General features: G+C 37.6%; 4 protein-coding genes across 7 annotated transcripts in view; 2 read left to right on the forward strand and 2 right to left on the reverse strand.

The window, feature by feature from the left end:
- Nucleotides 1-15,407, forward strand: part of LOC126760729 (60S ribosomal protein L35) — a 133,535-nt gene extending 118,128 nt beyond the window's left edge. Inside the window, exons 1-3 of one of the 2 annotated variants that reach the window (XM_050476584.1) lie at nucleotides 14,018-14,128; nucleotides 14,282-14,418; nucleotides 15,120-15,407. In XM_050476584.1, the coding sequence (XP_050332541.1) occupies nucleotides 14,126-14,128; nucleotides 14,282-14,418; nucleotides 15,120-15,351 (372 nt within the window). In that variant the 5' untranslated portion in view covers nucleotides 14,018-14,125 and the 3' untranslated portion in view covers nucleotides 15,352-15,407. Of the gene's footprint in view, nucleotides 1-14,017; nucleotides 14,129-14,281; nucleotides 14,419-15,119 lie in introns of those variants that run through there. The other variant, XM_050476586.1, reaches the window with a different exon arrangement.
- On the reverse strand, nucleotides 1,401-13,007 carry LOC126760714 (asparagine synthetase domain-containing protein CG17486). 2 transcript variants are annotated; one of them, XM_050476556.1, is made up of 5 exons: nucleotides 12,530-13,007; nucleotides 6,116-6,345; nucleotides 4,885-5,294; nucleotides 4,649-4,832; nucleotides 1,401-1,854 (listed from the first exon to the last, which is right to left on the reverse strand). In XM_050476556.1, the coding sequence occupies exons 1-5, from the start codon at nucleotides 12,990-12,992 to the stop codon at nucleotides 1,426-1,428; spliced, it is 1,716 nt and encodes a 571-aa protein (XP_050332513.1). In that variant the 5' UTR covers nucleotides 12,993-13,007; the 3' UTR covers nucleotides 1,401-1,425. The 2 variants fall into 2 exon arrangements, with proteins under 2 accessions (XP_050332513.1, XP_050332514.1); XM_050476557.1 differs by lacking the exon at nucleotides 12,530-13,007 and adding an exon at nucleotides 10,820-11,258.
- Nucleotides 15,408-16,064: 657 nt separating the features above from the next.
- On the reverse strand, nucleotides 16,065-18,276 carry LOC126760730 (NADH dehydrogenase [ubiquinone] 1 alpha subcomplex subunit 5). Its single transcript, XM_050476587.1, has 3 exons — nucleotides 18,138-18,276; nucleotides 16,699-16,860; nucleotides 16,065-16,301 (listed from the first exon to the last, which is right to left on the reverse strand). Exons 1-3 carry the CDS (start codon nucleotides 18,150-18,152, stop codon nucleotides 16,110-16,112), a joined length of 369 nt encoding a protein of 122 aa, XP_050332544.1. The 5' UTR covers nucleotides 18,153-18,276; the 3' UTR covers nucleotides 16,065-16,109.
- Nucleotides 18,277-21,809: 3,533 nt separating this feature from the next.
- The window catches only part of LOC126760720 (protein trapped in endoderm-1), a 28,068-nt gene continuing 27,270 nt past the window's right edge, over nucleotides 21,810-22,607 (forward strand). The window contains exon 1 of one of the 2 annotated variants that reach the window (XM_050476573.1): nucleotides 21,810-21,944. The gene's annotated coding sequence lies outside the window, so the exon portion shown is untranslated. The remainder of the gene's footprint in view (nucleotides 21,945-22,607) is intronic. The other variant, XM_050476570.1, reaches the window with a different exon arrangement.

Here is a 22,607-nt window from a genome sequence, read left to right on the forward strand (position 1 = left end):
TTATTAATTGTATATCGCTCTGTGCGAACGTCTCTCAAGTGTGGCATTTTCATTTATATAATAAAAAAATTATCCAGAATCTAAAAAATATATGTATATATTTTTTATTATTCAACCAACGGAAATAATTAACTCGCACGAGGTGAAATAAATCGGTAACAGCATTTTTGTGTTTGCATGACTAATATCGAAAATAAAGAGTGAGGGAAATAGTTGTTTATTATAAAATATTTCATATTTATTTCTTATTTCCATAATGTTATGTGCAAGCTTTGCTCCAATGAGTATTCATTATTTGTTACCGTTTTCAATGGTAAATAAATTTTTACAGTGTCGGTAAGGCAAATTTGTAAAGTAGTATGTAATATGATGGTAAATACCACGCTCTTGTTGCAATATTCAGCGCAATTATACCGGGAACTAAAATCCAGTATACTTGCGCAATAGAGGTGATAGATGATAAATAAAAAATGGAAAAGTATTTATTCATTTAAAATTCTTTTTACGATTTTTTTTCTCAAAACACTTCACTTCGCCAGAACGAAGCCAGTTTTCACCGAATAATAAGTTTACTGCAGTCAGTGAGCAGTACGTTATAATTATACTTCTATCTATGACGGTTACAATGAGCGTTCTTGCTACACATTTTTAATATTTAGAACATGTATGTATGTTATCTATTATGTAAAAGCGGTAGAGAGTAGCGAATCGAACAAGCTATACCAGCAAAATAAATATGCGTGGAACTACACAGCAAATTGCAGAGGTAATCACATTTTTTAAATAATAAAACAGACTGAACTTAATATCAACATCTTTTACAGTATATGAGGAACCCAGGACGGAGTCCAATCAGAGCTCCACAATGATTACTAGGATAACAGAGACTATAAAGCAAACCCAACCACCTAACAACACTTTCCTTATGGTGCCAGCCCTACCTACCGCTATGTGGCTTAGCACTTTGCCCTAAATAAAGTCTAGGTATTGACTATTACAACTGCTAAGAAATATTAAAGGAGAAGTGGGGTTCGCTGGCGACAGTCCAAAGTCGATGGATTAGTAATTCTACGAAATTATAACTAGGGATCACAAAGCATAAACAAATTTGGCTGGCTATAGTCCAGATGCTAATTGGATTGTTACCCTCGGGAATAGGTTTAGCTAAAGGTTAAGGCCTCAAGTCATTTCCAGATCTAGTGTACCATCCGAACGAATTGGGAAAGATATATGTAGAAATTTTCGTTATGGATTACTTAAACGTATAGTCTGGAGATAGTTCCAATATATTGGTATGCCAGGTGCTGGGTTTGTACACTGTGACCGATTATACTAAATATTTTTTGCAAACAATTAATTAACACTTAAAAGTAAAAAAAAATTTTAAATCAAATTTAGGCTTCTCATTTTTCAATAAATATTATATTACAAATAAATTGAACGATCAGTCGCATTTTGTTTCTTATTAGCTATTTTTGATCCAAACTGAATTGCTCTTTTTTTTTCATAAGCTATATTTCTTAAACCTAATTGGAAACCATATAGTCGTAAAAATAATTTATCACCTACTCCTTCTTTCAGTAGAAAGCAACAAAGCTGCGATGGTGAGAGGCTGCGAACGTACTGAACTAGATGTTCTTCAATGAAAGGGGCTCTTAACGTTTTACTATTATCTGCTACAACCCTATCATCGCGCCCTAAATTTCGAGCCCAGATTCGGTTCCAATCCTTATCCAATTCTTTATGAAGGTTTTCCAGTTTTTCGATATCAGTACCTTTAAAGCGCCAAAACGCATTCCTATGACGCTTATATCCTCCAAACAGCTCATCCGCGCCACTTCCAACTATAACAACCTGAAAGTATGAATCAATATTAAACTTGAAGTTAGGCGTTTTTTACATGTTGATCATATATAGACACATGTGTCCAAATATTACACAAAATATGTTTACTATAATATATTCCAGTTTTTTAAATTTTAAGTGGAGGACATTATAACAGTAGAAAAGCCTTAAGAGATGTGTGAAATTTCCGAAAATTCGATTTTTTTATTGCATTATGAGATATTATACACTGTAATAAACATTCTCTCAAATTTTAAAATCGAAATTCAAATTATCACGGTCGCTACAGTGTTTCTTGTAGAAAGGGAACAGAGTGGGGAACGGATCGACACAATTTTTAAACGCGTTTTTTTTCAAAAGGGTTTCCACTCTCAAAGGAAGTGTTTTGAAGATATCTAAGTCCAATTTGAAGAGAACATTTTTAACGTCATTCTGTATCGCCCAATAGAAGTTTTTTTTGAAATCTTCCTATTTTTTCTACGAAAAACTGTCAAAAAAGGGCCAAGTTGAACACAGTTTTGTTCAAACCGGCCAAAAAAAAAAAAAAACTATCCATGGGCGATAGCGACTTTCCTACAGATTAATAACCTTTTTAAAATTTTTGTTTTAGATCAAAATTGCGCCCACAATCGTGGACATCGTGTAGGATCTTCAGTGATTTTTCGGAGAGTCACACTGAGACGATCCCTTAAATAAAAATGTTCAACACACAATTGCGATTTTAACGATAGAAAATTAAGGTTTTATTGTTTGTGTTGATACACATTTTGAAGTTTTAACTCCTCAAATGTTTATAGGAAAGTTTAAAGAAAGAATTTGGTCAACAAAAAAACCTCTAAACATTATTTGTCAGAGGTTGTTTTTAGAATGTGATTACACTAGTTGAGACGAATTCTCCGGGGTACTTGAAACGTGTTTTTTTTTTTCTAATAACATGGGTTTTCTAAAGTGAAAAACTACGTGTTTTTGTTAAAACCATAATTTAGAATTTGGAAGAAGGAAAAAATACTGAAAGTTGGATTTTTACACATTTTTACAAAAAAATAGAATTTCAGTAAACATTTCGCGAAGTTTTTTTCAAATAGTTGTAATCGAAAAAAAATCCTTCGTCGATGTCTTTAAGAATTGTATCTCAAAGACCTGTGTTAAATTTCATGAAGATCGGTTGAGTGGTTCTCGAGAAATTTTGCCAACCGACTTCAAAAACACAGTTCCGAAAAAACGCGTTTAAAGACGGCGCCCTTAGCCTAGCTAGCCTCCAACAACAAGTTTTGTAGAATTTAAGAAGACTATACAAATATTCGATTTTCTGAAACCCGTAAACCCATGTAACGACTTCAACTGTTTATGTATTTGTATGCAATCAAAACACTCAAGCGCAACTGACACTTTAATCATAACCTTAGCGAAAAAACTTGATTGCTGGTTTGTTGCTTTTACATTCCAACCTGTATTCTGGTCGTTAAGGGGCAGAATATGAAAATTCGAAGATTTTTTTGTTTTTACATTAAATTGAAAAAAAAAAAAATTCTAATAAAAAATTCAAAAAATGTTCTAATAATTTTTTAATTGTAGCTTCCAGTGTGCCCAGTTTTTTCTTAAAACTACATTTTTCAAATTGGCTGCAAAAGTCATTTTTTTTTCTACTTATTTAGTATAAATGCATTTCTCTTCTTTTCTTATGGAAAAATTAGACATTTCTTTCAAAGTCTGGCATTTTTTTAAATTTAAAAGTCATTCTATAAACAATATCTTAGATATTTATTATATTTTTACTTTCAGTGTTCCTAACCACAGTCAAGGATTTCAAAGTAGATGTTTTGGTTGTATATAATTCGTTACCTTATTAGTTGACGATGAGACAGAATATTTGTTGAAAAGTAATCGCAAATTATTAAAATTTTCACTTTTATTTTAATGTTATTTAGAGCATATTGCAATTCATTTTAAAACATTGAGGCTACTAAGAGTTCAGATATAGACTTATGTTTTATGTAACGAAATCTAAAAGATATTGTATTGTTAGTTTTGTATTTCAGTTTGCGGCAAAATCGTACTTCTCATATGTTTGTATGTATGAGTATGAGTATTACTTAAACTATTCAAGGAATGAGTAAAGTGAATTATTTCCACTTTGAAATTCTTCCAAAGATAGCAGATGTGTTCAATTAAAAAAATATATATATTATTTGCTGGGAAATGTTACGTGTATCTATTTTTAGGATGTACAAAAGCAAATATGTGATGAAATATGCATAAGATAAAAAAAAATATTTTAGAAAACTAGCAAATGATATTTATTTTGAGAGAATGATATGAAAGAAATAGAAAATTCACCGACTCCAATTGCTACAAAAGTTTTCTCATTACAACCGTATCAAAATGTTAAAAAAGTTTTAGTGAAAAGAGTTGCGAAATGTTTCAATTCAACATAAAATATATACATATGTAAATCAAATAAAAGAAGGGACGATAAAAACTAACTTAACACTATGACATTATGTTTATAAATCAGGACTTTGTATAACCTAAGCGATAAGAAAAAAACCTTCAATAAAAAAGCAAATAAAAGTAGGTATTGAGTAAAATGAATAACAATCATTTTTTTTTCCACCAAATTAATATGTAAAACACATCGTGCTCACTTTTTTTTTATATTAAACTTACTAAGTTTAAGATGTTATAAAACAGAAAACGATTGATAATAAACATCGCTTATAAGCTGGTTATGAAAAACTGATCTGAGTAATAATCAATTATATTGGTTTCAAAATATGACATAATTTGTAATAAGTTTACTTACCCTTGCTGGTGATAAATATTCCTTTCCTAAGCATATTCCTTTGCCGCGAGAAGCGAACCAAAACGCAGCACCAATACTTTCATCCAAAACAGTGTTTAAAGGATATATAAGATGTTTAATATGGCTCTGCAAATTATCACAAAGTTCTTGTCGCGATATATTAACTTCGACATAGTTCCAATTTCTAAAAAATGTACATGTTTCAATGAAGTTGTTTACCTTGTACTAATATTTACCTTTGAGGATATAACTTTTTTAATTCCGCAAAAGAATTTTTGGCAGATAATCTATCAGGTACATCCCAACTGGTTTCTAGACCGGGACTCAGTCTTTCAAACGCTACATTTATGAGATCGATTGAATCATGATCATCAACATATTTGTTTGATAACGCTGCTAAAATTGAGCAGTCAATTCCACCAGAAAATAGAATAGCGATCTTAGCATGATTGCAAGTGCCTTGCTGATTTAAACAATTGACGCACCGCGGAGGAGTGTGGCGAACACGATTTTTGACAGATTCTTCTAGCAATAATGAGAAACGCTGCAATTCCTCTAATACATATTTGTTCTCCAACAAAATTTCAAACAAATTGTCACAGGTGGTTTCCAGATTTTTGCACATTTCATAGAAATTAAAAGATCTCTATAAAAAATAAAAAATGAGCATTTGATTTACGCTTATTGGACAATAAAATTGTAAAAAATTCATGTATTTGTTTATATTCACTAGCAGAAACTAGTAGCAGATTTATCCCTGTTAGTAGCTTTTTTAAGTTTTACGCTCTTGCCGACTCTTCTGCTAGTTGTTTTTTTTTTTGGGTTAAGGGCCGTTTACTAAAAGTCTGCTTAGTAGCCATTTGTCAGTTGTTCATCATAATAACAGATAAATATTTTTGACATTATAGGAAAAAAACATCTAGTGTAGCGGGAATGTGGTTCATCCTACCTACTATACCGACTACTGATGCGCACAGAACGGCACCAAACCAAAAAATTGTTTTTGTAGGCCAGTGTAATTGGTTTATTCACATAAATTGCCAGTAGCCAATATTTGAAACGGCTGACCTCATGCAGGACAGTACTATACAAGCTTACATTACTTAGTGTATGCCAGGGCGTATGAGTGATGCGCGAAGCGGTGGCTGGCAAGTGCTTGCATACATAGTATACGGGGAAATTAAAATGAGAATTGTAGGTAAACTAGAGCTGTCAGCTGACATCTAGTAGCGGGGATGTGGTTCATCCTACCTACTATACCGACTACTGATGCGCACAGAGCTGCACCAAACCAAACAATTTTTTTTGTAGGCCAGTGTTATCGATGACTTTGAATTTGATGACGCCGAATTTCAAAATTTGAACTAACGTCTAATTAAATTTAAATGGCTGGTGTAAATTCATGTCAACACTACCACTCATACACAAATCTTGATTGAAAAATAGCATGGGTTCATATGCACGTACCGTGGTTTTCAAATCATTGCATAACCATTTTGGTTGCAAGTAATTCTCAACAGAGACAGTTATCCTAAAAATCTCATTAAATTTTTTTATTTCATTTAACATCGTATCGGCAGTTTCTCTCCAAGGAAATAGTTTCCATTCAGTGGGCAAAGTAACATTAAATGCATAAAGTCCCAGAGGTGGTAATTCCATTATCGCGGGCACATCGTCTTCGTTGGCGTTAAAGTTATCTGTTAAATAGTTATACTTTTAAAATTAATGTAATATAAATATTCAGTAGTTCACAAACATTATTTTTATAACGCTTTTGTTAGATTCACTTACATATGTTTGTGTATGTAAGTTTTTAACTTTTTAGTCGCACTAAACATGTTTGGCACTGTGACAAAAGAATCAACAAATTGAGAGGCGCTAACAAAAGTTATCCATGGTGTCATTTGAATCACACATTTAAAGTTTAAAACCCTAAATTAAACCAAAATTATGGTGAGAAAAACACTGGAAGTTATGTGTCTCATTTTTTTTTATTATATATATGTGCGTTTGCACATATGTTTCTCGATTACGAATCAAAATGTTGTATTACGAACACGGATGCCAGGACAAAAAATTTGAAAATGTAGCAAAACAAAAGTGCACCAAAAGCTTCAAACATACAAATTTGAGGTATTCTGGTTAGTTAGTGTAAACATGTTTTTAATTATTTGTTTTTGTTAATAATTTTTTATTGCGAGAGTATAAAATGTTCGAACTTAGCACTTCCACCTTGTTTGAGGAGTTAGTGAAAGCAAATGACAATAATTTTTTATTACTTATTTATTAAAATACGGACATTTTTTTTTAAAGTTACATATCTTAAAAATTACCAGCTGATGATGTGGAGTCTCAAGAAATTGGCATATGACCATATCCACGATTTCAACCCCTCCTAGCAATGCGAAACCGAAAGAGGAATTAAGGATATAACCGAGGGCTGCAAGGCTTATATTATACTTATATGCTAGGCTTATTATTATATATGCTAGGTGAAATGTTGGAGGATGGAGTCATGTGTAGAAGTTCACGCAAGTGAGGAAAGTTCTCTGATCGCCATTCACTTGGGAGTGGCCAGAAACGATTCTTTTACACTTGGCTCAAGCAGCTCACTACTTCCGGTCTTTGACCAAGTATCCTCTGGGTAGCCTAAGAACATCCGTTCGAAGGCGAGCTAAATTGAGAAGGCGAAACTTTCCCTACAAGGGTTGTGCGCTGGGTTTGGGACCCGCCACGTAAAAAACACCCCCAGTGAAGAGCTACAACCAGCCTCGGATGAGAGACCCCCCTTTTGATGACGACCATGGCAAACGAAATAAGGACTACGAATTGAGGGCATGCACCTGGAATGTCCGGTCCCTTAATTGGGAAGGTGCCGCTGCCCAGCTGGTTGATGTCCTCGTAAAGACAAAGGCTGACATCACCGCCGTCCAAGAAATGCGATGGACGGGACAAGGACAGAGACGAGTAGGTCCTTGTGACATTTACTACAGTGGCCATATAAAGGAGCGCAAGTTTGGTGTAGGATTCGTGATGGGAGAGAGACTCCGTCGCCGAGTACTATCATTCACTGCGGTGAATGAACGTCTAGCCACAATCCGCATCAAAGCGAGGTTCTTCAACATATCGCGGATTTGCGCCCACGCCCCGACGGAAGAGAAGGACGATGTGACCAAAGATGCCTTCTATGAGCGCTTGGAGCGCGCTTATGAGAGCTGCCCCCGCCACGATGTCAAAATCGTGCTTGGCGACTTTAACGCCAGGGTGGGCAAAGAAGGTATATTTGGCACTACGGTCGGTAAATTCAGCCTCCACGACGAAACATCCCCAAATGGGTTGAGGCTGATTGACTTCGCCGGGGCCCGAAATATGGTTATCTGTAGTACTAGATTCCAGCATAAGAAGATTCATCAAGCTACCTGGCTGTCTCCGGATCGAAAAACTACCAACCAGATCGATCATGTTGTGATAGACGGAAGACACGTCTCCAGTGTTTTAGATGTGCGTGCGCTCCGAGGTCCTAACATCGACTCGGACCACTATCTTGTTGCAGCTAAGATTCGCACCCGCCTCTGTGCAGCAAAAAACACGCGCCACCAAACACAAGGAAGGTTCGACGTCAAGAAGCTGCAATCACAACAGACAGCCGAAGGATTTTCTACTCGGCTTGCACTCCTGCTCTCTGAGAGCACTCGTCAACAACTCGGTATAAGGGAACTGTGGGACGGCATTTCAAACTCCTTACGTACAGCTGCAACCGAAACCATTGGTTTTCGGAAAGTGCAAAAGAACAGCTGGTACGACGAGGAGTGCCGTGTCGCATCGGAGAGAAAACAGGCTGCCTACCTCGCAACGTTACGATCGACCACTACACGTGTGGGATGGGATAGATACCGAGAGTTGAAGAGGGAAGCGAGACGCATTTGTAGACAGAAGAAGAAAGAGGCTGAAATGCGTGAGTACGAAGAGCTTGATAAGCTGGCCGACAGGGGTAATGCTCGAAAATTCTACGAAAAAATGCGGCGGCTTACGGAAGGTTTCAAGACCGGAGCGTATTCCTGTAGAACCCCCAAAGGTGATCTAGTCACTGATGCCCAGAGCATACTTAAATTATGGAGGGAACACTTCTCCAGCCTGCTGAATGGCAGTGAACACACAACACCAGGAGAAGGAGAACCCGATTCCCCAATCGATGACGATGGAGCAGACGTTCCATTACCCGACCATGAAGAAGTTCGAATAGCAATTGCCCGCCTCAAGAACAACAAAGCGGCAGGGGCCGACGGATTGCCGGCCGAGCTATTCAAACACGGCGGCGAAGAACTGATAAGGTGCATGCATCAGCTTCTTTGTAAAATATGGTCGGACGAAAGCATGCCCAACGATTGGAATTTAAGTGTGCTATGCCCAATCCATAAAAAAGGAGACCCCACAATCTGCGCCAATTACCGTGGGATTAGCCTCCTCAACATCGCATATAAGGTTCTATCGAGCGTATTGTGTGAAAGATTAAAGCCCACCGTCAACAAACTGATTGGACCTTATCAGTGTGGCTTCAGACCTGGCAAATCAACAACCGACCAGATATTCACCATGCGCCAAATCTTGGAAAAGACCCGTGAAAGGAGAATCGACACACACCACCTCTTCGTCGATTTCAAAGCTGCTTTCGACAGCACGAAAAGGAGCTGCCTTTATGCCGCGATGTCTGAATTTGGTATCCCCGCAAAACTAATACGGCTGTGTAAACTGACGTTGAGTAACACCAAAAGCTCCGTCAGGATCGGGAAGGACCTCTCCGAGCCGTTCGATACCAAACGAGGTTTCAGACAAGGCGATTCCCTATCGTGCGACTTTTTCAACCTGCTTTTGGAGAAAATAGTTCGAGCCGCAGAACTAAATAGAGAAGGTACCATCTTCTATAAGAGTGTACAGCTGTTGGCGTATGCCGATGATATTGATATCATCGGCCTCAACACCCGCGCCGTTAGTTCTGCTTTCTCCAGGCTGGACAAGGAAGCACAGAAAATGGGTCTGGCAGTGAACGAGGGCAAGACGAAATATCTCCTGTCATCAAACAAACAGTCGTCGCATTCGCGACTTGGCTCTCACGTCACTGTTGACAGTCATAACTTTGAAGTCGTAGATAATTTCGTCTATCTTGGAACCAGCGTAAACACCACCAACAATGTCAGCCTAGAAATCCAACGCAGGATAACTCTTGCCAACAGGTGCTACTTCGGACTGAGTAGGCAATTGAGAAGCAAAGTCCTCTCTCGACAAACAAAAACCAAACTCTATAAGTCACTCATAATTCCCGTCCTGCTGTACGGTGCAGAGTCATGGACGATGTCAACAACAGATGAGTCGACGTTGCGAGTTTTCGAGAGAAAAGTTCTGCGAAAGATTTATGGTCCTTTGCGCGTTAGCCACGGCGAATACCGCATTCGATGGAACGATGAGCTGTACGAGATATACGACGACATCGACATAGTTCAGCGAATTAAAAGACAGCGGCTACGCTGGCTAGGTCATGTTGTCCGGATGGACGAAAACACTCCAGCTCTGAAAATATTCGACGCAGTACCCGCCGGGGGAAGCAGAGGAAGAGGAAGACCTCCACTCCGTTGGAAGGACCAAGTGGAGAAGGACCTGGCTTCGATTGGAATATCCAATTGGCGCCACGTAGCGAAAAGAAGAAACGACTGGCGCGCTGTTGTTAACTCGGCTATAATCGCTTAAGCGGTTTCTACGCCAATTAAGAAGAAGAAGAAGGTGAAATGTTGTAGCTTAAGTGGTATAAGATATATATATATACATTAAACTTATTAGAGGACGGGGCCACATCCACATTTACAAAAATTTTTATTCAGAGGTGACCCTTACTATACCTAATTTAGTGCTCAGTTATGGTGCTTTATAGGTTTATGGTGTTTTGTCGGCGTGGCAGTGGTCTAATTACGCCTATCTAAGAACTCGTTCTTTTTTTGCCAAGGAACGCGCTTACCAAGTTTCATCAAAATATCTCAAGTTATTGCGTGCACAGACGGACGGACACACTGTCACTCGGATTTCAATTCGTCTCATCACCCTGATCATTTATATATTATATATATGTACATACCTCTATATCTAACTCGATTATTTGAGGTGGTACAAACTCCAATATACCTTTTTGAATGGATTCCGACATTCCGTTACAGTTGGTCAAAATCTGTGATATTTTAATGAAATGAAAAGGAACGATTTCCTTAAAATTATGTGCTTTAGCGCTGGAATTGTAAGGAATTGGTATAGACCTTGGTCCAAATTTCATAATTTTCAATGGTACGGATAATTGACGACCGCTCAGGTAGTTCATGGTCCACTACTTCAGTACTGGAGGGAGCGTAGTTTTGTCGATGTCCTGCAGTAGCGTTGTGTGACTGACTGTGTCAAAGGATTTTAACAAGTCCAAAGCTGCGAGGATCGTTTTCTCACAGGATGGTTTCTGATTAAGGCCACGAACTATCTGGGTGTTTATGACGCTAAATGTTGTGGTGGTGCAGTGCATTTTTCGGAAACCATCCTGGTTAGTTGCTAGGCTCCGGTGGTGTGGTGGCTGTCGGGAGTATCAAGGCCTCAAGAGCCGTCAATACTGGAAAGAGGAAAATTATCGGACGATAGGACTCCCCTTAGTTAGTGGGTTCCCCAGGTTTCAGTAGTGGAACCACTCTTCCGACTTTCCACACATCGGGTATTTGAAGAGTGGTCAGCGACAGATTAAGGACCCATGGATTTAGACGATTTCATCTTATTGGTAACACTACTCAAAGTATGCGGTGCGTAGCCTTTTGGCTTTTTGCGCAGTTGTCGGGTAACACATTGGTTGGTTTTGTCTACCGAAGGGTGCGGTGTAATTTGCCGGCTAAATCAGCTCGCGCACATCTTCGGGTCCGAAGAGGCATGGTATTTGAACTGAACTTCACCTCGGTATCATGTCTCTTCTGATTAGACAAAGCCTTGACAGTAGACGAAAGCTTTCTCACTCCGGTGGAGAGGTTACAGTGCTCTATCCAATTCGTCCGCTTGTATTGGTTTACCCATTTGCCGAATCTCCAAATTGCTATCCTTAGTTCGAGGATCAGAGAGATCGGCATGGCGTAAGGTGTCGCGCTTGACAGCTAAAACAGCTGCTCGGCCTGGGGTCGCCAGTGGGCCACTTGGGTGGAGTGGCGGCGCATTGCGAGAACTATGTGCAGGTTGGATATGTCTTAAGAGACCTGAACAGGTCTTAAGATGGCTCCATCCATAGCAGGTATTACATTTAACCGAGGTGGAGTTCAGATGGAGCCTTTTAGCGCAAACGCAGCAGAAAAATTTCTCCAGGATACGGAGCAAGAGGATACGGAGCAACACTGCTGCAAGGCGTGACGAAAAACTTAAATTAAAACTTACCGATCTAAGCGGGGTTAGATCACCGAAATAACAGCTCTTGGCCGGATAAAATCCGGGTCAATTCCGATGCGTAAAACCGACTATTGTGGGAATTGTTGCGTGGGCAGTTTTCGGCCGCGCTTCAAAAAAATAACCTAGGTCGGTTAAACACCGGAGTGTATCAAAGAAAAAATAACCCTGGCCGATTCAACACCTGGATTTATCAAGATAAAGTAGTTTGTGAAAAATTTTACATTACTCATCACACGCTAATAAATTTAGCATCGACTGTAAATAAACAATGACAGGAAATATTTGAACTTTAAATGCAAATATCTTAAATCCCGGAAACGGAGGATGCTGTTCTAAAATTCACACCATTCCTCTCCTTATGAAATAAGATCCCTGATATAACTAAATTTTCAATATTATTGATTAATTTATATAATAAACTTTAGTTCTTACATGATGTGCTCAAAAAACGAAATTTTGAATCTTCTGCTTCCATTATTAAAGAGTTACGACCCAAAGCGTCTCTGCAAATATACAGAATTCCGCTACTTTTGTTGTAGATTATCAGACTAAAAGGACCTTCTAATGATTGAATTGTACTACAAATATCGCTTTCACATCGACATTTGGATATTTCATTTCCCAACCACTCCGTGTCAGAACATGAGCTTAATTCACCAGGTATATTAAATATATCGCCATTAAATAGTATTAGAAAATTTCCTGTTTCAAAAGGTTGTGAGCAAACACTTAATCCTTGCTGCCAAAGAACTGAACATGCAAATTCCATTTGCACATTATCATAATTTACAGCAACAGAAGATGAAAAATCAGGTCCACGTCGTAACAAAATATTTTTAAGCTCAGTGCTCTTAGAAATTCCATCACAATTTATAGCACATAGTATGCCGCACATGATTTAAGTTATATTGGAGATGTTACAAGAAATAAACCATACCTTCTAAGACTGAGTTCACACTCGCCATAGATAAATTGATACGAAATTCTTTCAGCCCTATTCTCGTGCCATCTCAAAAATCACCACCCTCACTATTGTTTATTTGTTACCTGTGAGGTTTTCCGTATGCTGAGGTGATTTCAATAGCTCCAATGCTCACAATTTCCTCATATATTTGTTATGTCTGAAAGCAAACCTCACAATGCAAAATCGGTTGTGCTTGTTTTGTTAATTTCAATATTTTTAATGAAATTTGCAATCATTTTATTCAGATAGAATGGAGGAACTAACCAAAGGGGTTAACTATTATAAATATAAGTATTTGTCTATTACAATAAATATGTAACAAAGAAATATACATATTTATGTTTAAATAATTTGGAGAAGATTGCATTTGTAAATATGTATGTATGGGCACGATTCCGATTACTTTGGCGGAGGAGTAAAAAAAAAACCGAATTTCCGTGTAACTGAGGTATGTGCGGATAGGGGAGCTTCTTCAGCGGAGGAATGTCCAAAAATAATATAAAAATAACTTATATTTTTCAAAATATTCACGATTAAAAGTTCAAAAATTTGCACTAATAACACATGGTATTTCTCTATCTTTCACTAAATTTATTCACGTTTTTCACTCTGTATATTTAAATAATTTCTATTTTATTTTGGGGTCGGCACTTTAGTATATTTTGCACTTTTATGGGATGGTATACTAAAGTTTCCCCCAGTTGTTTTGTTAAGTTAATGCAGAAGGTGCGCTAATTTACAATAGTCATTTACAACAAAATGACCGAATCAGCCGTTCATCACTAGTTTCTGCAATTGGTGCTCTCGTGCCCTTGTATATTTCGGTACAGGATTTTTGCAATCTGCAATTTTGCAAGAGTAAGAGAATCCCCCTATTGCCTTTCAACTGTTCAGTAAAAATCAAGGCCTACTTTTATGTATGGAATGAGTAGCCGCCTTTGCAAATCAATATACGCCGTTGAATATAGCACCTTACACGAAGCTGAATGATGGAAAACATAAATTATAATATTTTCGAAGCATATTGGATGCCAAAGGTCTTTTTTGTGTGAACGGCATTCAAAATGGTAATGCATGTCTTCGATTGTTGGATTATTTAATCCAATATCATCACATATATCTGGTGTGAAATTCTATAGAAACTTAAATGATTGTTTGATTTTAATTTTGCAGCTATTATTAAATGTCTTAATTTTCTTAAAATTTGTATGGTATTCCAGGTGAAAGTGAAGTGTTCCGAACTACGTACAAAGGATAAAAAGGAGCTGACGAAGCAGTTGGAGGAGCTTAAAAATGAACTTCTTAACTTGCGTGTCGCTAAAGTTACAGGGGGAGCCCCATCAAAGCTTTCGAAAATGTAAGTACCTAACATCCGGGTGATTAATTTAGCACTATAATATTTGCTTTACTTTTACTTTTAGAAGTTATTTTTATAGTTTTTGGAAAACTTAAGAATAGCATATTCCGAATGTACGGTTAAATGGATATAAGCTCATAAAAAAGGGTCTCCAATGCAGCGATATTGAATATATAAACAATATATGTTACCTGGTCTACGAAAAGGGAGCTAACGTGCGAAAACTAGTTTTCTGGGAAAAGCTGTTAAAAATAATCGACAGTTTCTCGTTATCTCATTAATTGTTCTCCTTTTTTTTGACACCTAAGCCCCCTTTCCGTAGACCAGGTCACATATGTTAAATTCGTTGTAACTCCAAATAGAGCGTATTCAAAAGTGTTGAACTTTTGGTTTTAAATGAAAATATTTCAAAATCTACAAGTCTCGTGCTGCTATATACATATGTAAATATGTATTCTTAATCTGGAGGACCTCATCTAATCCCGCATTCGGAGTATGTTATTCTAAGGCCACATTTCTTTTAACAAAGTTCATTATAAATTTGTCGTAGCAACCATTTGTATCCATAATAGAGGGAGGAAATGTAGATATTACAAATCGGTATATTTTCCAATTTCTTGTACTATTTTTAATTTACAGAAATAATCACAATAATAAAGCCACGCAAATAATTATACCATACATATTTTTCTATTTTGCAGCCGAGTGGTTCGTAAAGCAATTGCAAGAGTGTATATTGTAATGCATCAAAAGCAGAAGGAAAATCTTCGAAAAGTCTTCAAAAATAAAAAATACAAGCCTCTGGACTTAAGAAAGAAAAGAACACGCGCCGTTCGCAAAGCTTTGACTCCTAGGGATGCAAATAGAAAAACTCTAAAGGAGATACGCAAGCGATCCATATATCCCACAAGGAAATACGCAGTCAAAGCATAATGTATTAGAGATGAAGAAAAATTAAATAAATAACCAAAATTTATTTAACAAATTTATTTTATATATGCTTTTCAATCCACGGTATTTTCCACCTAATACGAGGAAATTATAAATTAAAATTGGTTTATTTGTACTTAGTATAAAAATTATCCACGAATATTATCCACGAATGAAAATTGTATAAAAGGGTGAACGATAACTTTGTTTAGAATGAAACGCATAAAATTTGCAAAATCTCATCGGTTCTTTATTTGAAACTATGAAAATTGTATAAACTATAATCGTAGCGTGTCGCAGTTTTCGTTCATTATTGGCCTACATATCAACAACGTCTCCTGGTTAATTTTTAGGTTGCCGATATCTCCAATGATTAATACAGTGTTCCGACCTAATCACGAGATTTAGGTCTTTATTACGGTTTTCAAAGCAGTGTTGTCGAACTCTCAATTTTTTTTTTGTACTGTTTTCTACTCTGCCAATGGGGTACAGTTGCGATTTCTCTGGCGCCGCTATGTTAAGGTACCGTTGGAAAAAGGAAGTCCTCCGGATTAAAAAATATAAAAGGTTATAGGTACCGGAAACGCTTAGTTTACGAGATATTGAAAGTTCAAAAATTCCCAAAATTCAACATGTCGACAGCATGTCGAATCGTCTATCTGTTCCGCCAGCTTCATTCCCTTACGATCGTAAAAAATTCAGAAATGCCAAAGATGTGATGTGATGAGTCTTTATCACATTTATTAACATAATATTATTATTTAGATCATTGGTTCGTCAATTTTTGCCGGTGGCCAATTCCATTGCTTTTGAGGTGCTGGTTTTACCAAAGACTCCCAAGGCTTCCATCCTAACATTTTGCGGGCTAAAATGAGTTCATTTTCAGCTTGTACGATTAGTTCTTCTACCTGTCCACAAGCAATTTCTTTTTCCAAAGTGGTAACGTCTTTGTGCTAAGAAGAAAAATATGCATGTAAAACACCGAAATAAGTACGAGTTTGGCTGACTTCGAAAACGTTAATTACAATGCATACGAACATATGTATAAATACTGGAGTCATGTGCTGAACACATAGAGAGCGATGTCGTCGGTAAATTAAAAAATATTTTTAAATTAGTGAGAGCGACAACTGAGAGCCTGCTATCGTGTAATCGTCCAGCTGTCTAAAAACTGTGTCCATAAGAACGTGTGTATTTTGATATTTGAGAGAGGTCGCTTGAAGTCTGATGCGCTCTATGTGTTCAGCACATCATAGTAGTCATGTTGTGTCGCCCTCTGTGTTCAGCACATGATACTGTACCGACACTTTGCAGTAGTACGTTTTCGAAGTCAGTCCATATTTACCATACCGCTTCTACCGCTTTTAGTCTGTTTTGGACAACTTTCTCAGTATATTTCCTATACGAAGCATCCTGAGGCATTTTGGTAAGAGCTCTTAATATTTTACCGTAAAGAGCACTCAAAGTGTGATGTGGATTACTTGCCACTACCAAACCCGTCAATCCAGTAGTCTAAAAAAATATAAAGAGAAAATTTACAAATGGCTTACTTTAATATGTTAAAACCGATTTCTAATACTCGTTATTAGTAATACTTCGTATATCGAAACCATAACTTATTAGAACAAAAAATTTAAATTGTAAAGTTAGTTAGGTTTACGCTTTTCAAATAAGTATATAAGGTTATATACATATACATATATAAATGATCAGGTGACGAGAAAAGTAGAAATCCGGTTGACTGACTGTCTGTCTGTTGGTATGCAGGCTTCTTAGTACAAAAAAAAATTCGTTCGTGGGTGTAATCGGGCCACTGCAACGAACACAAATCGCCCTTTACCGAAAACTTCCATAACTAAGCCCTAAATTAAGATATAAAACTGTAATTTAGCACAGATAAAATTTTTTGAGAAAGTGGGCGTGGCCCGCCCCTAATATGTGTAATGTACATATGTACATATCACCTAAACCGCTTAAGATACAAAAACTAAATTAGCGCAGCACAAATATTACAAGATCCTTCCGATAATGTGAAAATGGATGAAAACCCGCTCATCGATAACTAAATGCACCAGAAACGTAAAAATTTGCCACCGGGATGGTACGACAAGACTTTATAGGGACAGTGGTAAAAATTGGACGATAAGAGTGGCACCGCTCACTTTTTGGTGAAATCCCATATTTGGGGATAAAATTATGTCACGCTGAGAAAATGAGCGAAATTGGACAATACCCTACTTCCCTTATAGTACAATTTTAAATTCCACATGATTCTTTTTCAACAATTCTTTTGTTCGACAATATCGCTCTATGTGTGAGATAGGCAATAGAAATTCAGATAGAATTCTTTTCAGTAGTAATTCTGTGTAACCAAAAAGGTTGGAATCGGGTTAATACTTCTCTGAGCTCCCATATACTTAGTGCAGTTTAGTGGATATAAAAGTTTAAAATATAAGTATAAGTATCATTATCTTTAAATATTTGAATTATTGAACTTTAGATGCAAATATCTCAAAAACCATAAGACAGGAGACGCTACATATGTATGTATTGATCTGGAGGTCCTCCTCTAAACGCGAGTATATTTATTTCCGTGATCAAGAGAACCTCCTCTACCTATTTCAATCCTGAAATAAGGGGATACAATTAATTTAGATTTTGATGTTTCCATTCTACATTAATCCTAACAATTAATGTAAACTTATGACATAATATAGCTATTTCCCCCTTCTCTAGACAGATATTTACATATATATACGCATTTTACTATAAATTATACTTTTACGTACCAACTTCGAAGCCATCTTTAAAAGTACGGTTGATTTAAATTGTCTAAACCCTCTTTATAATAGTTAAAAAGCAGTAATTTTGAAACAGCAGTGCAAAATAAATTATGCCACCATCTGTGATGTTATTATTTCCTATTATCGATAAAAAAATGTTGTAATCGATTTACATATCTAACATTATCGTAAATAATCTATTACGTGTAGGTTCAAACGAGAAAAGTTGTTAATTTTGCACAAACCTTTTTATTCATGCAAATATCTAAATATCAATATGCTTGTCGCAAGACTGATTCATATTGAAAACGTGTTCAATTTGAGAAAACGCAAATTTGGTGGTAAAAAAGAGAGAAGTTATAAAAGCTTGATATTTATTTTGAGATAGTGTCACGTCCGACATGTGGTGCTGTCTCTCGAGCAGGAAAATTTTCTACCAATTTTTTTATTTAATTTTCTCAAACTTTGATCAACTTTCTTTACGCGAAAACATTTTTAAATAAACTGCCCACATGATTATTATTTTTTATTAATTACCGATGGTTGTGTGATTAGGGTTTTGAGGCGCTATTCCAACCGCATTTAAGAAACATTGAAGGACAGGGAATGGCTGGTCCGGTCCAATAAGCAGGATGAGACGCTACCATCCACTTAAGAGCTCCTGGAACGGCTAGATATGCAGATAAAAGTTGCCCAGGTGAACCTGCACCATGCGACGGCAGCGAGGAGATTCAACTTGGATAACCTGGGCATCCTCTTAATCCAGGAACCATGGGTTTACAGAGGATAGGTAAGAGGCCTCAATTCGAGAAATAACAAGGTAATTTGGGATCTCTCTAGCGAGAGACCCTATTCTTGTGTAGTTGTTAGAACCGATTTAGACTTTTTCTGTATTTCAGAGTTTCTAACGCAGGATCGGGTGGTGGTGCAGGTGTTGGCCAAGGAAGGTTCAGACTTCGTCGTTGCATCCACCTACTTTCCAGGGGAGACGGCCACAGAATGTCCTGGTGGTCTAACAAACTCTCGGTACTTAGGCAAATGGTGCGTTGGCTGTTCAATAAAGCCAAGGGCACGGGCAACTGGGAGGAGTATTTAAGTTTTCAGAAATTCTGTGACAGCGTCTCCTCGACCCCAAAGGCAGCTCGGATGCGCAAGGCGTTGTTGAGAGATAAGACGGAAACGGTATTATCCATAAAAAGACAGGACGGGATCTATACGACTAGCGCAGAAGAGAGGGCAGAAACACTCCTACAAGCGCACTTTCCGGAGACGGTTCAGGCTGACCTAACTCCAGCATCGGTCACATGGCGAATCGCAAAAGCAATCTTCATCTCCAAGGTAGGGAGGAGAGAGAGAGATCATACCGGCCTATAAGTCTCACATCCTTCATGCAAAAGGGGATGGAGAAAGTAATAGATAACCACATCAGAACGGAAGCGTTGAAGATCGCACCCCTACATGCCAGACAGCACGCGTACGGAGCGGGTAGATCCACTAACACTGCTCTGTACCAACTCACGTCTGAGTTGCAAGATTTTGGATAATGGCGTGTGTTTGTTTGCGCCTTCCCAGATAGATAGAAGCCCTATTAGGTGAGGGAAAAAGATCACCACAAGTTCTTGAACTTAACGCTGTCCAAGATGGTTAAACATCAACATGGCAAAAACCACCGTATCCCTGATTAAACAGACGCCTCCGGCCGCAATTGCATTGGGGATGCGTTTGCCATCCTTACGGGTGGAGTAGGCATTTGGACTTAGCTGTCCAAAGCAAAAAGCATCATGAGATGGCTGTGGCTGCCATGATTGTAAGGTCTATTGTCACCTATGGAGCGGTTGTTTAGGCCGCCAAGGCAGCGCAGTCTTCGGTGGCCCGGAGACTATCAAAGCTGCAAAGGCTTGCCTGTGTCTGTGCTTCAGGGACAATGCGCACATGCCCCGCGGTGGCACTGGAAGTCATACTGGAGCTCACACCGCTGCATCAGGTGATCAAACAAGTAGCAAAACATACCATGCTGCTAATGTCAGCAGAGGGAAGCTAATGTCCACCGCTAGCCCTCTCCCAATGGACGGCACCACGAAGAGGATACATTTCAAAAAGAATTTCAGAGTTACTCTGGGCAGCAAGACGGAGTGGAGTGATTCCATGCTGGAAGACAGTACCATCCAGTGGTACACTGACAGCTCAAAAACACCAGAAGGTATTGGGGCAGGTATTGCGGGACCGCGTACTAAGCTGTCCATACCAATGGGATGCTTCCCAAGTATTTCTCAGGCTATCGCAACCAGCGCATCGCCATTCTCAGCGATAGTCAAGCGGCACTAGAAGCGATCTCAGCATATGAATCGCTTTTAGTAGAAGAATGCATAGAAAGGCTAAGCCGCCTATCTTTGCGCAACCGAGTACCCCTAATCTGGGTGCCAAGGCATAAAGGAATAGAAAGAAATGAGACGGCCGACGAACTGACCCGCCAGCAGGTATGCGCCATGCCAAGCTGCTTCTAGGGGGGTAAAAACTCTCCAGGTTCAAAGAACTGTTTAACCTCCCCGTGACAAAATCCGTCTCCTCGTCGCGATCTACACAGGGCACTGCAAACTCAGGAAGCACTTGTCCAACATGGGCATAGTCTCCTGCCGGTTCTGCGACCTGGAACAGGAAACACCAGCACACCTAATTCTGGATTGTACAGCGATCTGCAGAAGAAGGTTTAAGGCCCTGGGTTCCATATACATTAGCAGGGATCACATCACCTCAGTAGCGCCCAGCAAACTCCTGGAACTATTCAGGCTGCTGGAACTTGGGGAAAATATGGGATATAGGAGAGGGCACAATAGACCCTAGGTCGCGGTGCATTACCTCATTAATAATCTATCTATCTATCTAGTGATATATTAACGGCTGATTTGGTTAATTTATTGTAAATGACTATTGTGCATTGCTATTTTGAATTGGCGCACCTTCTGCATTCATTCTTAACAAAAAAACTGTAACAAATCGTTATAGTTTAAATAAAAATTATAAAATCTATTTAAAATTTACTTTCCCCAACAATTTAACGTCAAAATATGTATTCAAGTAAAATAACAGCTAAAACAGGGTTGCAATTATATTTTTGCGTTACATTGCACGCAAATAAACATGGGTTTTGGTCTGACATATTTTACAGCCCTTGTAAATTTTTTTCTGCGTGTGTTTGTTGTTGTGTCGTTGCATTAGGTGGAAAAATCTGCAATTCTTGCACCGTGCAAGGGTTTTGCAAGAGCCCTATTGAAATTAACAAACGAAAGACAACCGCTTTTGCATTGTGAGGTTTGCCTTCAGACAACTCAAATTTGTGAGGTTATTGTGAGCAGTTGTGCTTTCGAAATCACCTCAGCAGACGGAAAACCTCACAACTCACAAAAACCACGCAATAGTGAGGGTGGTGTTTTTTGTGAGGCCACGAAAATAGAGCTGTAAATATTGTTTAGAAATTTGCTCCGGTATTGCAATTTTTTAATAGGGAACGCATATTTGAGCGTAATTTATTATAAATTGAATTTATATAGAGTGTGTATGTGACGACCCCATACTGGCGGAACTAAAATGGGGAGAAATGTGAATGAAAATAAGTAATGGAAAGGAGTTTTTGATCGATTATGGTTATGATCTTTCGATAAATAGTGTATATCTTATCGCTCTTTGCTCATCAATAATTGAGCTTTGTTTAAGTCTTTGTTTACGTCTTAAATTTTAAATACAGATTGACTGATCTTAATCTAAAATTAAAAAATTATGTGACTTTCAAACTACTATAGTGTAACGTGAAATTAGGTATGTAACATACAAATCATATTTTGAATTAACGGGAAAATCGGGTTGTTAAATTAGCGTTTTAAGACCAGGTCAATTAGTTTAATACTTATTTTTTGTATGCATCTTAGGTCGTGTGCCAAAAGTTAAAATTTTTCTCCTTGTTAAGTTGGAACGTAAAACAAATTTTACATTTTATTGAGTCGGCTGGGATTTAGAATAGCATCCCCGACTTCGGGGTTAAAATAGGGATCTATGGATAGAAGAGATTCTCCAGGTTAAGAAAAAATGTAAAAAGCTGTCGCTGCATTTAAAGTACAAAAATTCAACTAATTAAAAGGAATGATTATCCAACTTTTGATGAACTTATCACTTATATTTTAAACTTTTATATCCACTAATACTTCAGTAATTCGTTTCTAATCATTTATTTTATATTAAATAGTGTAAAAATAACTTTAATTCCATATTAAACTTTAGTTGGAATCCATATATTCATACAATAAGAAAATGGTTGCAAACAAACAAAATATTGGTAACACTAATTACCAAATTTTGTAATGAAATAGAAATAAGAAAAAAGAATGATAATACCGTCGATGCAAAATTCAATATCGTGTGACGAGTAATGTAAAATCTATTCAGAATTTTCGTTATCATGATAAATCCTGGAGTTGGATCGGT

Source organism: Bactrocera neohumeralis, chromosome 5 (assembly GCF_024586455.1).
Source record: "Bactrocera neohumeralis isolate Rockhampton chromosome 5, APGP_CSIRO_Bneo_wtdbg2-racon-allhic-juicebox.fasta_v2, whole genome shotgun sequence".
Taxonomy (NCBI): domain Eukaryota; kingdom Metazoa; phylum Arthropoda; class Insecta; order Diptera; family Tephritidae; genus Bactrocera; species Bactrocera neohumeralis.

What these genes read in the sequence shown, in the direction of transcription:
- LOC126760714 (XM_050476556.1), bottom strand. Translation starts at nt 12,992, where the DNA reads ATGTGCGGCATACTATGTGCTATAAATTGTGATGGAATTTCTAAGAGC. An exon ending in TCGTTTTTTGAGCACATCAT is followed by an intron (nt 6,346 to 12,529) that starts GTAAGAACTAAA and finishes ACTATTTAACAG; the next exon opens with ATAACTTTAACGCCAACGAA. An exon ending in AATATTTATCACCAGCAAGG is followed by an intron (nt 1,855 to 4,648) that starts GTAAGTAAACTT and finishes TCATACTTTCAG; the next exon opens with GTTGTTATAGTTGGAAGTGG.
- LOC126760730 (XM_050476587.1), bottom strand. An exon ending in GACTAAAAGCGGTAGAAGCG is followed by an intron (nt 16,302 to 16,698) that starts GTATGGTAAATA and finishes TTTTCTTCTTAG; the next exon opens with CACAAAGACGTTACCACTTT.